Below are 16,431 nucleotides of genomic sequence, written 5' to 3'. Positions count from 1 at the left end.
TCCAAAGCCGTTAATTTGGTGGAGATACGTAGATGATATGTTCATTATTTGGAAAGACACAGACAACACCTTATTTGAATTCCTCGCAAAAAAAAAAAAAAAAAATTTCTTCCACCAGAAAATAAAGTGCACATTAGAGCTGGAAAAGAACAATCAATTGCCTTTTCTAGATACACTAATAAAGAAACAAAAGAATGGACAAATCCAGCTCACAATATATCGAAAACCTATAGACACTGGACGTTACCTACATTTCAAATCAGCTCACCATTATGCACAAAAATTCAGCATTATACATATGCTTAAAAATAGAGCAACCAATATTATCTCAGAAGAAAAAGATCTCCTTGATGAACTCACTCTCATATCTCAAACACTGGTAAACAACGGCTATCCAAAAAAATATAATCCAAAAGATTCTTCATAGGAACAATCCACAGCAACTACCTCCTGTCACACAATATACATCGTCTATCGCCATTCCTTATGCCGGCTCAGTTTCAACAAAAATAGTCAAACTCATGAGGTCTTTCAACGTCAGAGTTGCTCTTAAAGCTGTCAAAACTATACGACACATCTTAAGATCTCCTAAGGACAGTAATACCCTTTACAAAAATCAGATGTATTCAACATCCCATGTTACTGTGGGTTAAATTATATAGGTAAAACTTCAAGAAGCCTAGAAATTCGAAAAAAAAAGAGCATAAAGGAGATGTTAACAACAACAGAACAGACACTTCAGTATTAGACCATCATTTCTCGATTTCTCACCACTCCATCGATTGGGATAACAGTTCCATCCTTATATAGAAGAAGATTTTAGATGTAGAAACTTCAAAGAAGCTGCAGTTGTACTCCGGACAGGAGATAATCTAAACAGAAATCAAGGTATGATAGTGACAGACATCTGGAAAAACCTGATAAATTCTCGTCATTCGCAAATAATTGAAAATCTCCCTGAAGTCTAGTGACAATATCAATGACTTATAGGATGAGCTTACCAGAATTTCATTGCGCGAAAAACTATACAACACGCTCCATGCTAATGATGTTACGCATCAGTTTTAATTTTACTTGATTTGACTGTGCTACTCCATTCTTTTTTTAAAACTAGTAAACGTTATTGTACCGACTTTCTTGTCCTGAAGAAGCAAGACAGAATAGCTGGTGAAACTTGTTGACAATTGTGTAGATCTTGTAATATTTATGATCGATTAATAAACCAAAAGAATATAACTCAATTTGAATGTTAAGTGACCAAATAATTTAACAATAATCTTCTCCCAGCTTTTCTCGTCATCCGCAAATAATTGAAGATCTCCCTGGAGTCTAGTTACAATATCAATGACTTATAGGACAGTAATGGTCCTAGCATTTTTCTTCTTTTTTATATTGTTCCGCTCATACACAACCAACCCTCTAATATACAGTATATCAGGCAGTAAATTGCCAATTCCATACGTTGCAGCTTAAATATCAGCTAATCATGTGGTAACCTGGTTGGCGACGTAAATATACGCATTTCCTCATCAACCACTCTTGTTACTTTATTATCAAAAGCAACACTACAATTAATCATCCAGATTACTGAAACAAGAGCATCTCTTAATAATTCTGTACTGACCTTCACAGATAAATATTACCGTCATTATCCATTCTCCCATCACCCTTATGCAATAGCACTATCTTACCCTCCTTCCACTCCCCAGGAACTTTTCCAGTTACAAGGCATTCATTAAAGAGCCGCGTCAATGGTGCTTTTAGTTCTTTAGCATATTTCTTTATTCATGCATCTGGTAATTAGAGGAATAGGCACGATATCAAGAAAAATTAGGACTCTTGAAAATGTCCACTTCTATTAATGAAAATATGATTTACAGGAACCTTAGTTCCTGGCCACAACAGATTCTGTACGTTATATAAATAATCACCACGTTCTAGATACGAGCCAGACGATAGATTGCAAGATAGAGTACAATAAACAAAGGGAACAATATAAATTACGCAAATAAGAAATCATAATGATAAAATTATAAAGTTACGGTTAAAAGCTGGGAGAAGATTATTGTTAAATTATTTGGTCACTTAACATTCAAATTGAGTTATATTCTTTTGGTTTATTAATTGATCATAAATATTAAAAGATCTACACAATTGTCAACAAGTTTCACCAGCTATTCTGTCTTGCTTCTTCAGGACAAGAAAGTTGGTACAATAACGTTTACTAGTTTTAAAAAAAGAATGGAGTAGCACAGTCAAATCAAGTAAAATTAACTATTTAATATTTGTAGAATTTTCGGCTAGGTTTCCTAGCCATTATCAATACAGTTGAAAACAGATAAAACACAATCAGAACAAATTTAAATTGCAAGCGCGTTATAATGGCTAAGAAACCTAGCCGAAAATTCTAAAAATATTAAAACGTGTCGTTCCATTACTTTATAATTTTATCATTATGTCGTCCGCTCACATCTCGATATTTAGATCTATAAGAAATCATAATGTCAATACGCAAATAATAATAATAATAATAATAAATAAATAAATAAAGCCATGACTCATTGCCAGTTTTGTTTATAATTAATTTATACGAATATAAAGATTTGAAAGATAAATCAGACAACAAAATAGAAGAGATATTCATATCCGGGTAAATAAAGTTCATTAAGTCTCTATATAGATGGCGGTAAGGTACTTCATAACTTAATATAAAATATCAGAAATATACGGTATACAGTTCAGAAAATAATTAGCACAAATTATTACTAAACTTTTCTTAAGAAAATGATTTACAATGCTTTCCATGGAGGCACATATCTGGACAAAACCCAAATATTCGCATAGTGAACTTATACTGTCATGTTGAAGATTTATGATACTGCTTAGTATAATTTATCAATTTTTCATAAGTAATAATTAATCACTTTTAACATTAAGGCGACACTGCGTAAGTAACAAAAATACTGTTGGTACAGAATTAATAAGCACCACCCAGATGTATGATGTAAATTAATTATATTAATTAATTAGGATATGTCGCTATTTTACTTGTGGCAACATGGATTGTGATAAAAGTTCAGTGAACTTTGTTCTGGAATTCAGATCTGGGAAAATTCTTGGAAGATGAATAAGACGACAACCTGGGGTGGGGGGGGGTATTGATTTACTCGAGAATATAGTGGCAATTTCAGTTTAAAGAAAAAATTAAAGAAACATAATAAAATAAAATGAAACAAATTTCAACAAAACAGTCACCTGTATTCTCTCTCTCTCTTGCACATGCTATGTTCAACTCTTAGTAATGGAATACCGTGAGTATTCCCTAATGTTCACGTTATGTTCACACATTAACTAGAATATTAATTATTTTGAAAACGTAACCATATTAATAACTATGGTAGAGTGACGATTACAAAATTGAGACGTAGTGCATTTTACGGGTTTTTTAATTAATTTCAAACTGAAATTATTTAAAATGTACCTATATTTTCATCGCTTTTAATTCTAACAAATTATTTTCATTCTTACCATTCTTCGTTTCCGGCCATTCGATAGAAGACATTAGATTACGAGAACGGTGCCACCTGACATCACAGCTCCTCCTGTCGATGCAATACCAACCACCTATGACATAAAAATAAATAAATGAAATTATCCAGCATGTGGGTGTAGCTTCTTTCCAGTGTTTAGATACCGAGTCAATGTTAAAATAATGTTGACTGAAAAGAAAAACATCCATTAAAATGGATGTTTTTCTCTAGATTCTAGAGAGAGATACCAAGATTTTATTCTAATGTACTGATTTATCTTTTATTACACAGTTTGTAGCTTAAATAAACACCGTTTGTTTTCATAATCGAAATTAAAATGAATTACTTCGATTTCAAATTTTAAAATATTTTGTAGATTTAAAAATCCTTAAAATAAATATACTCACCTTCAAGAAAGACGATCCATCTTTTACTGCCGTGAGATTGCCGTATGTAATAACTGAAAATTGAATCAAAAGTTTTATTTTGAACACAGGCGAGTAATAAAGTATTAACCTCCCAAAAATACAGAAAAAAAAAAAAGAAAAGTGAAAATGCGTGTGCCTATATCTTATCTTCAAAATGAATGCGAGTTTTCTTCAATAAATTTAAAATCAAATAATTACAAACAGTGGCAAAACTACATTGTAATGCGTCCTAATGTAAAATATTGTAATGGAATTCCTACTTCCCCTCCCTTTATTTCACCTCAGTAATCGTGGTTCAGCAATCATAGTATGCCAGAAAACCAGATGTTCTATGCAACACTGCTTCTTGTAGTTGGCTGATCAGAATTAACAATAAAATAAAATTAAAAAACTGTCACGTGATGCATCGCATAACCAATCTGGCCAATAAGCGTCACTATAAAATCCTGATCATTTGCAGCCTCTGTAATTCAGTCAGTATCGATCGCGCCCTTTCGATGAGAAGACCTGTGCTTGGATTCCGTGTAAGACACGAACTTTATAGGGCCTTCCAAATGAAAATGAACTGGTAGGTCTTATAAGGGAGTGAAAGGGTGTTTCTTACCAGAAATTCGGGTTTTTCATTTCAAAAAACAGACACATGAGATTAACAAACATAAAACGCTGGCCTCAAAACTTAGTTTCTTGTCGTAACCAATAGCCAAGATCATCTGAGTGATGAGCCGAGAAGTCTACAGTGGATCAAAGGTTCTTGAACACCACTTTTAATATATAGACAGGAAGATTCATCTACTAACAAACAAAGTTCGTTAAACCAACAACATCCAGTCGAAACTCCACTTCTTGCTGATCAAGTTTGCCTATCTCTGTTGATGACTGAGATAGCCTCTCTTATACATATCATCATATCCTGTCATTTACATACTCCTTCTCTATAAAAAGAAATTCAGTGGTGTAACATCGGGATTCAGGGTGGGGGAGAGGGAGCATGTTATAGACAGCTCCTACTAATCCATCCATTTCGAAATTCGGCATCAAGATACTAGCACAATTTTACTCTACAGAAGAGATATCGTGCTGGAATAGCACTGTATCTCTTTGGCATCTTCCACTTGCACCACTGAGAATGGACGAAGCATGCCCTGATATGTTTTCTTTGTTAATGCTGTTTTAGAAAAATAATGAAATAAAATACTCCAATAATGTAACTAAACATTACCCAGTACCGCGCATTCATCTTAGAACTTTCCCATAACACGTTCGATAAAATGATACAGGTTCTCGGAAAATCCCCAAATCTTTACGTTTTGCGATTTACATTGCAGATGCAAAACATTGCCTCGTCTATAAATATTTTCGGAAGGTATCTGCCATCGCTGTCCAGTCGCATAAACCTTTCCTCTATAAATATCGCGTGAACATAGTCTATCAAAACTAAAAGATAGCTCAAGCAGAAGTCGATTTTTAGAACAGATGTGCTTGAAATTAAAACCCTCTATCTTACAGAATAGCGGAAAATTCTGGGAAGAAGGAAAAGAAACAGTGTTATCAATTGCAAAAGACACTCTAGGTTCCAAACCCAAAATAAACAAACAGTGGATAACCCAAGAAATCATAGCTACCATAGAAGAGAAAAGAGAGGCCAAGATACTTGTAAACCAACAAAACAATGAAGAGAATAGAGAAAAATACAGAGCACTAAAAAATAAAGTTGATAACCTATGCAAAAAAGCCAAAGAAAAATGGTTAGAAGAAAAAGCTAAGAAATGCCAAGAAGCATACCAACAAAACAACCTAAAAGTCTTCCATGATACTGTAAGAGAAATTACAAAGGAATTCTCAGCAAAAGCAGTAACAATGATGAACAACAAGATGACTGAAACCAGGAATATTGAATATATAAGAAAAATCTGGTCAAACCATTTTAAGACTATCTTCCACCAAAGAAACAAAACTACAATGCCAACAATAGAAGAAAATAATGATCACCCAAAAATTTTACAATAAGAAGTTAGATACGCAATAAAACAGATGAAAAACAATAAAGCACCAGGCATTGATACTATCCCTACTAAACTGTGGTCATATGGAGGCAGCATATCAATAGAATATTTAACAAACCTATTCAATAAAATACTACAAACAGGAGAGATCCCAGATGACTGGAGAACTGGAAAGATCATCCCAATATACAAGGAGACAAAAGAGACTGCAGAAATTACAGACCAATCAATTTACTCCCTCACACCTATAAAATATTCATGAGAATTATACAAAATAGATTAAAAAACACCTACGAAGAAATGATAGGCATAGAACAAGCTGGTTTCCGAGGAAACTATTCAACAATAGACCAAATTTTCACATTGCACCAACTAGCAGAACTCAGCTGGGAAGACCATAAAGAACTATATTGTTGTTTTGTGGACTTTAAACAAGCTTTCGATAACATCAACAGAGAAATCCTTCTCAAAATTCTACTAGAAAAAGCAATAGACAAATATATAATACAGTTTCTGATAAAATATTACTCTAAGACAAATGCAATAATTAAAAAGGACACACTCACAACAGAACCCATAGAGATCCAAAAAGGAGTAATGCAAGGATGCCCATTATCCCCATGCCTATTCAACATATATCTAGAAGAAGTTGTAAAGAAAGCAATAGACAATGAGCCTGGAATCAATGTCAATGGTTTAAACATAAATAATATCAAATATGCAGATGATCTCGTCCTTCTTGCAAGAACCCCAAATGAACTACAAAAGTTGATCAACAAGCTAAATGAAACCTGTAAAACATATGACATGACAATAAATATACAAAAGACAAAAGTGATGAAAATAGGGAGGAACAGAACTACCATCTCAGCCACCCTAAACGGAGAACAATTAGAACAAGTAGACAACTTCATATACCTTGGATCAAAACTAACAGAAACAATAGATGAACTCAAAACAATCAAACACAGAATAGCGATAGGATGGACCACCATAGGAAAATTACAGAAAATCTGGAAAACAAACAAGATATCTAAACAAGCCAAAATCAAACTATATGAAGCAATAATTATACTAACAGTCATCTATGGAGCAGAAGCGTGGAGAGGAGAAAAAAGAGAGGATAAAAAACTGCTGGCATTTGAAATGAAATGCTTAAGAAAAATAAATAGAACAAGTTGGATAGAAAAGAACAAACATCACAGTCAGACAAGAACTATTGTATAAAAAGACAATAATAGAAAAAATTAGAAAACAACAACTGAGATGGTTTGGACACACTGTACGCATGGATGCAGATAGACTTCCTAACGTCCTAATCAATACTTTTCCAACTGAAAAAAGAAGACCTGGAAGACCAAGAATTACCTGGCTGAAATTAATAAAGAACATCTCGGGATGCAGAACATATAAGGAACTTTTTCGAACAGCAAGGAATAGAGAAGACTGGAAGATCCTGCTCAAGAGAAGACTCAACCCGTCTTAGACGGAAGAGAAGAAGTAGAAGAACATAGTCTGTTACTGTTTTCTAGAACGTGTAGTATCTGAACCTTGTAGGGAACTGACATGCAAACTGTCTCTGGTAGTGTTGCCATTCTAGACTGTTTCTAGGGTGGTTCCTGTACGCTATAGCGATCTAACAGCGACATAGGTCACTCTTTTTTGGGGAACACAGTAACTTTATTATTATTATTATTATTATTATTATTATTATTATTATTATTATTATTATTATTATTATTATTATTATTATTATTATTATTCAAGAACTTGTAGCCTCCTCTGCCAGTATATTTCAACAACTATTGAGTATGTGATGCTTGTTGATATAAATGACTAATCCCATTTTGTAGCCTCCTCTGCCAGTATATTTCAACAACTACTGAGTATGTGACTTGTTGATATAAATGACTAATCCCATTTAATTTAGGCTAGGCTAGTACACTGGTAAGCGAGATAGAAAAAATTAGGAAGTTGAAAAATAAATATAGCGTAATGTATATCTATGGTGCATAACTTTTTAACTGATGAAGGAGGGGAGCGGAGGGGACTGAAAAGTTCCGATAACCACATAAAACAAAAATGATATTAAAGAAACTGATATAACCACAAGAAAGAACATATCTTAAAATCCTTTAATTCCCGTGGTTCATCAAATTGTAATAATTTGTTCTTTTTCTTTTAGGATATATAAAAAGACATAAAATGAACTCATTTTTATTCTAGGTGTGTATCAGAACTTCTTAGCCCCCCCCCTCCTGTTTTTAATTACGTCCATCAGAAAAGAATAATTGAAAAACAGGCACGATGCGTATAAACCTGTTATAGCTGGTTGCACACAAGCAGATGTTGCAACAACTGTTTCGTAGCTACGCCACTAACAGGAAAAGAGATTTGTATAATGTTTATATTGTTTATTCGTATAATGTTATGGAACATTCATGGAACAGTGATGTGCAATATACAGTCAACTCTGTCTTCTCAAGGTGAGGCTCATTTCCGCCAAAGAGCACTCTAGTGCTATCAGCAAGCAATCCCACTGTCAAAGGATTCCCTCTCTAGTTAGAGAAAATGCCAACCAGACTTACTAGATGATAAACGACCTTCATCGCCCGCGGAAACACCACCGCCTTGCTTATTGGGGCCTGAAGTGGCTTACTATGTTTGATTCCCAATAGGGATTCCCGTTTTTGTCCCCCCTCCCAATCATCTAACCCTTGAAGGGCATGCAAACAGATCCAATACCTTCCCCCATTTCGAGTATCCAACAGTAAAGTAGTTCCACAGGCTGGTCGCCAAACAGCGTACGGGACCGAAACTGATGGTGACCCATTTAGGTTCTTCTCAATCAGCCATTTACATTGCTAGATCATACCTAGACGGAATCTGTGTAGTGGTATGAGGGAGAAGACAAGGTAGAAGCCACGTAAATGCATGAAGACTGATTACATGTCTAATCCTGCTACTGCATGTTCCCTTGCTGTTTTTCTCCTCGCATCTTAAACATCATCGTGAGAACAAATATAAAATCGGCCCCTAAAAATTTTAAGAAACTAAAAAAAAAAAAAAAAAAAAAATCTCTTCTACATTCACTTCACCAACATTCATGCCAAAAACACCAACTTAATAAATATCAATGATGTGCTGCATCACCTACAGGCATTCACACCTGATCTCCTGTTTTTGACCTCAAAATACAGAACATAATAAATATCCAAGTATCTAAGTCATAATAACCACAGTCCAGCTTAACTATCCAAATTATCTATATTCCGTTTGATTCTGCCAGAGGATGACTAATCTTGATTCTCCTCTTTTTGACCTTCTGCAGCTTAATATTTCTTTACATCATTATGTATCATTCATCTGCTATCTCGTTTTCTTGCCATTTTCTTAGCCTTGAAGCTTAATTTCCTTGGTAACTGGAACGTCCATAACTCCAACTGGCTCCTTTCTTTTTCCAATTCCGAACAAGTTGGAAGAAATGCTGAGCTATTTTCAATAGGTAATCACCTGAAAGCAGAGTATTCTTCTACTAATCAGAATCCCAAACAATCCTCTCCGCTCACCCAACACTCGATATTTTAACCAGTTCGCCTTCCAGATACTATGTAACGTAGGTAACCTACACTACGAGTAATTCAGTTTATAACCTTTATAGCTTCATACAAGGGCGTTCAGCTTCAGTAGAATGCCCTTGCCTCAGCCATTCCCAGTCTAGTATCATTTGGAACTAAGACAAAGACAAGGGTTCCGAGACTTTTGCTCCACCTTTCCATGGTCAGACTACTGTTGCCTTTCTACAGATCCTGATACTTGTGATCGTGTGACAGGAATTATCCATGTTGAAATAATGGTTTTCGTTCTAACTTTTTGCACAAGTATCTAAGTCATAAATTTCCAAGAGATGTGACAGGGCACTGTTAGAAAAAAAAAAGCATCTACCATCAATCTACTGCTCTCACATCAGTGGTAATCTATCAATAATGGAAAAGGTCATCAACTGTATATTTTTTCAACATCTAGAAAACTATCAGCTAACTGTGACCACCAATACCGATTCCACAGCAAAGATTCAGAGGATACGTGCTATAGAAAGAAACTTGTGCTGTTGCACTTGACATTTCCAAGTCTTTTGATAATGTTTGGCATCGGGATCTGCTCAGCAAATTGCCATATTATGATCTCGCCTACTTACCTACCATCCTTTATAATTGGATAGCCAATTTCCTCTCAGGTCGTTTACTAGGTGTAATGGTGGAAGGTGTTCTCTCTTCAGATTTTTTTATTAATACAAGTGTTCCTCAGGGCTCTATCATTTCATCCATTCTCTTCCTCATAAATGTGAATAAGGTTTGAGGTCAGCGATAAATGATCCTCTCTCGTAGACCTCAAACCTTATTCACACTTTTCTGATGATGGCATTCCCCATTCCTAATAACAGTACAACAACTTAGCAGTGCTTAAAGATCTGAAGCTTCAAGATCATCTATTATCAGAGTCCTTATAAACACTGATCTCCATGCCTTCGACGGAGTGATAACAATCCACTCATCTTCGATGCTTTCAAAATACAATTTTGTCTTTTTTCTTGCACAAAAATGACCTAAATTCTTCTCCCTTAACATTTGATAATGCTCACCTTAATAGCTTAGACCAGATCTTGTTTTTCGGAATGACAATGACTTCTAGGCTTGCCTATCATATCCACATTACTTCTACAGCATCCTCGGCTTCAAAAAAACTTGACATCCTTTTTCACTCAAAACATTACATTACTTTCATCTAAAGCTACCAACTCTGTAAAAATCACAAATCTATCCAACAGTGGAATACTTCTCTAACATTTCTGGTGGTGAAACTAAGACCGCTCTAAAAATTCTTGATTCTGTTTTAGAATCAAGATATTTGGAAAAATTGTGGAGGAAAATATTTGGAAAAATTATATTTGCGAAAAAAAAAAACGTTCTGAACGATTTTTTCCAAATTTCTAAACTTCCTAAACTAGATGCTGCTCCAATTTTTGAATGTCTTGTCATACTGAGATTTGCACATCTCCGTTATCGATACTATGAAACAATAGGCAAGATATGCGCTGATAGACAGGTGAGATATTTTCACAAGGCATTAAATTAAAAAGGCGTTGATTAACAAATTATTATCGATACTAATAATAATTCAAAACACGATTCAAAGACAAGAAAACAAGAGTTAATAAGATACGTCCTAAATACGTCGCTAAATCCTAAAGAAACGTTTTTCATATCATTAAATCCGTTTGCATGTAAGGTGTCGCGAAATTATATGTTGAAATAAAATGAAAATAAATAGCAAGTAATGTAGCCTCGATCTCTAATTGCAAAACGTTGCGTGGGCCTTTACTTCAAAAGAAAATTGCACTCAGCCTATACGGAAGAAAACTACTTACTCTCTATCCCAAATGTAAAATGAGTACTAGTATGATCCGAAGAGATATCTCTTCAAAAAGCAGTACATCCGCTTTTACTGAATCAACCCCTCGCTATTCAACCACCTTCCCTTCTCCTTTACTTCAAACTCAAATGAAATGTCTTAGCGGATATTTCCGATAGGACATTTTATTTTACAATTCTCTTACTAAATATGAGATAAAAAGGGATATTAAAAAAAATGCTTTATTAAAGTACCAACTTTAATAGAAGCCTTTTTTTTAATATCCCTTTTTATCTCATTCCTACCTTATATTCCCATAAAATAACGCTCCTTAAAAACTTCAATATTGAGGTAATTCCTCTTCGCCTGTTGCTTCGCTTAAATTATGGTATATTCCTAATCATTCATTGAAAGTGAACAAAATAAATGGAAAAACCTTACGTGCTAAAGAAAAGAATAAGTAAATAAAAAATAGATCAATAATAAACCAAACCGCTTTGACAAATTTCTAAATCTCCTCCCCTCCCCTCCCCCCCAAATCGAGTTTCTCCTGTTGAGAATCACTACTTTACTTAAACTAAATAATAATAAACTATGCAAAAAGCAGGAAGCTTTTCTGGGGAAAATCTGATAGCATTTCATTCTGCTATGCAAGAACTATACTGTTAATCAGTACCTCCAGAATTGTAGAAAATCATGGCCGATACCCATTTTATTTCATGCAATATCAGCCAAATATTTCTTTAAAATCATTCACAGTCTTTCTTCTAATCACTCACTCACTTATTACAAAAACATGATACTCTCTTCTTAACTATCCTCTTATTAACTTTCAAGGATTACTCTCCTAGAATGAACTAAACAATTGCATTCTTTATCAAGTCCTTTTAAACCATTTTATCAACTTACACAGATCTCTATCATATTCCTTCTTTTCCGATTATTCGCCAATCTCTGCAATCAACACTCCCATAATCTATGTTTATTTACACACTATAGTCCTAATATTTTAATCATTGTCTATACTTTCTCCATTTTTTCCACTGAAACTCAGAACCAGTCCTGCATGCAGTAGTCCGGGTTTGGTATTCGATTAACTCATATATTAAGAGGAACAATAACTTCCTTCCCACTTCTCAGTGTCCATCTCTAGTCTACTCAAGCGCTGTCTCACTAATTTAACACAGACTGCAATCTCTTCAGTGCAAAATACAAAACCTTAATTTTGAAACATTAATCCGATATCCACTCCCCTATGCGTCCACGCGTATATTCAGGTCATCCAGAATTTATTACCGTTCTTCCTAAAGATACATCATCGGCAAACAACGGTGTATTTACCTTCATGTAAAAGTAGCACTGTTACCGTATATGTCGCGTATAAGACGATACTTGAAGTTAAAAAATAAATTGCTGAAACCAGCGATACTCCGGGTATAGAATATGTGCCTTTGAATTCGACGATGGACACCACTGTCTAGCGATCGCTAGCTCTTGCAACAATTCACTTTGTATCGGTGTTACGTTAGACGCATGTGTAGTATTCTAAGAAGTGTTTGATATGTTAATATAGCGATATATTTGCATATTAATATATTTATACATAAACACTTGTATTCAATAAATGTATTCAGTAGGGTAAGCATGTAGTTGTTTTTTTTCCTGCACGGCTGAAACTTTATTGGTGCTCACATTAATTACAATATACGAAACCCAAGAATGCTGCTATAAACGTAGCAAACAATTTTACCAATCCGACCGTACGTGAACATATCGTTCACAAATTATTGTAAAGAGAATATCTAAGGTGACAGCTATGCCTACATTATATTAAAGTAAAAGTGATGTGTAAGAAGCTGTCAGTGGTAAGCGTAAAATCAGTGGTCGTCTTATACGGAAAGTATAGCACTAAATAATCATTTTGAAATGAAATTTTGGGAGAAATCTTGTACACTGCTTGGAAAGAAGTCAACGGATACCATAGTGTGAGAAACAAACAGCGACGATGCCCACCTTAATAAGATGTAAGACCTCCTTTCGCTACGATCGACTGCAGCAATTCTACGGGACAGAATTTCCACAAGCGTACGATAGCGATCAATGGGAATTTTGGACCATTCTTTCTGTAGGCATGTAATAAGGTCCTGGATTGTTGTGGGAAGGATGTCCATTGAGCTGACCCGTCGATCCAGTATTTCCCACATGTGTTCAATACGGTTGACATCAGAGGTCTGTGGAGGGCAGTCAAACGTGGTGACGTTCATGTCCACAAACCACGCAGTTGCAGCAGCAGCCTTATGACGTGGTGCATTGTCTTGCTGAAAGAGACAATGGTCATTTCCGTAGAAATGCCACAAAGCAGGAAGCATTATATTGTCCAGAATGTTCAGATACCTCTCGTAGTTATCTGGCACCACAAACAGAGATCCGAGGTCAAACCAGGAAAAGCAGTACCCTACTATCACACCGCCACCTCCGAATTTCGTAGCTGGAGTCACGCACTCTGCTAAGAGACTTTCTCCGGGCATCCGCCACACCCGCACCGGTCCATCTGTTCAGTAGAGGGTGTAGCATTATCGTCGCTCCATAACACAGCTTTCCGCCACTAATACACCTTTGCACCACTAATGACGACGCTGCATGTTGGTTCGGGTAACTTGAGGCTTGCAGATTGCGGTGCTACCATGGAAATCCATGTTGTGAGCCTCAGTTCTGAATATTTTTGTGCAGACAATATCCCTTAGTTAAACTAGCCGTAGTTTCGGTTGGAAATGTCTTATTAATCCTTCTGTTCCTTTGGCATTGTGACAAGTTAAGACTCGAAGTAAACAATCACGCCCAAAGTACTAATAACCAATCCCCACTGCTGTGTTTACATCGAAATTTTGTAATATTTTTAAAACCTGACTCATCTCCAGCTGATCCACTTTCATTCTCTCGTCTATAACAATTTTTTTGCGTAATAATTTTCACATATAATGAAATGCTCCATATTTCCTCCAATCTGCTCAGCTATTTGCCTCTCATGATTTGTTTTTTTTACTATATACTTGTCACTTTTCAAGACGTCAGCTGATGCTCACACATCACCTGACGTTCTCTATTTCTTCCAAAAATCAGCTTCTTTTTTTAGGTCATCCCCCCCCCCTTAATGATGATACTTATCCATTTGATTTCCGTTCAATTTACCCTTCTAATTCTGGGAATACAATTTAATATTTTTATTTTCAATATTCTTTGTTTTTCATGAACAATTCACATTTTTCGTATCTGCCATGTCGGTAGGTTTTATTCTGGTAGAAAAAACTTCAGAGAGAATTCTAACCCGCTAAAAAAATCATATGTTTAACACGATAAATCATGGACAATTTAGTTGCCTATAATTAACTAGTTATTATTATTAGTAGTAATAGTATTAAAAACAAGAAAGCTCTCGTCTAGGGGCGGGGGGGGATACGATATGATTTAATTCATTTACTGAATCAATTCAATTCCTGTGAAGTGAGTGAATAAATCTGAGTGAACGATTAGGTTACTGAAGAGAGAAACGTTAATTTTGGTTATCAGTAGGGTATTTTATTAAATAGATTCTTTCATGTACATTACTAATGAAACAATTGCAATATTGCAAAATACCGTAAATTCCCTTCTCAAAAAAGCTGCACAATGTCTTTTTCTTTTGATTTTTTTTTTTTCATGTATGGTAACTAGAGCTACGCGTGCAGAAACGCTCCTAACTCTAAAAGGTAAAAGATGATCCTTAGAGTAAAAGACCATGGCTTAAATAATTCACTAAATAAAAAAGTAAAGGAATCAACTGAATACGAAACATTATTATTATTATTATTATTATTATTATTATTATTATTATTATTATTATTATTATTATTATTATTATTATTATTCCTCTTCACAGGTGGTTTACAAACTACCTCCAAAATAGAAAGCATATCACACGTATCGGATCAAACCGAAGCAGAGAGCTACAAGTAACCTGTGGATTGCCACAGGGAGCTGTACTCTCCCCAACTCTATTCAACATTTACACTCACGATATTAATCAGTTACCACTCAAAGGTAAGATATTCCAGTACGCAACGATACAGCAATAATATCCATCCATAATAACGCAAGCATAGCCCAAACAAATATGCAACATGATATAAATCTGATCATAGACTGGCTCACGAAAAACTCCATACATCTAAACTCAGAAAATACAAAATTAACGATATTCAGAAATCCACTGACTCGACCAGTTGATAACAAATATATAACTATCCAACATCTACTTTCCAACACAAAAAACACACAGAACAGCAAAACCACTACAATCACTCAGGTTGAAACAATACGATACCTTGGAATTTACCTCGATGCAGATATGAACTGGAATAGCCATATAAAACATCTACACAACAAACTCCGAACAATAAGTGGCAAACTCTACAGATTAAAAGACATAGTTCCCATACGCCTAAAAACACTAATATACAAAGCACTGTCCCAAAATATACTAAGATACGCTATAACAACGTATGCTTTCTGTGCACACTACAAATTAAATAGATTAATGTCGCTACAGTACAAAATGACAAAACTGATCTTTTGGGAACAAAGAGAAAATCACGACCTTATAAACATTGCAATGGCAGAACACAAAATACTGACAGTAAAACATTTATGTCACTATGCAGCCTTGCTAAAACATTATTTCGATGCCAACTACAGACAGTTAGAAATACATACCGTATAACAAGACCTCAGACTACTAATTATATCACATACAAATACAATAATCACTACGGAAAGGCCACGCGAAACTTCTACATCCTAGACATGATAAACAAATTACCTTTTGAATACAGAAACCTTACAAACTACAATAGCCTGAAAAGAGCTCTAAGGACATATCACGAACAAGAAACACGCACCCAAAATACCATACAAACTTAATGAAACACAATATATTCGCTCAGGCTTCCAGTTCAGCGACGCATCAGTACATTCCAAATTTATTGTGTGTGGGGGGCGGGGAGTGTGTGTGAGCGTGCGTGC

General features: G+C 35.0%; 1 protein-coding gene across 1 annotated transcript in view; it reads right to left on the bottom strand.

Moving 5' to 3' along the window:
• Window positions 1-16,431, bottom strand: part of Notum (palmitoleoyl-protein carboxylesterase notum) — a 122,495-nt gene that overhangs the window by 85,788 nt on the left and 20,276 nt on the right. The window contains exons 2-3 of the mRNA XM_090409579.1: window positions 3,938-3,990; window positions 3,529-3,624 (exon numbers count right to left, since the gene is read on the bottom strand). Of these exons, the coding sequence (XP_090265705.1) occupies window positions 3,529-3,624; window positions 3,938-3,990 (149 nt within the window). The remainder of the gene's footprint in view (window positions 1-3,528; window positions 3,625-3,937; window positions 3,991-16,431) is intronic.

The sequence above is a fragment of the Typopeltis vanoorti genome, chromosome 19, assembly GCF_054136105.1.
Source record: "Typopeltis vanoorti isolate ZY-2024b chromosome 19, IOZ_Tvanoo_1.0, whole genome shotgun sequence".
Lineage (NCBI taxonomy): Eukaryota > Metazoa > Arthropoda > Arachnida > Uropygi > Thelyphonidae > Typopeltis > Typopeltis vanoorti.
The sequence above is the reverse complement of the archived record's forward strand: the minus strand, read 5'-3'. Positions and strand labels throughout refer to the sequence as shown.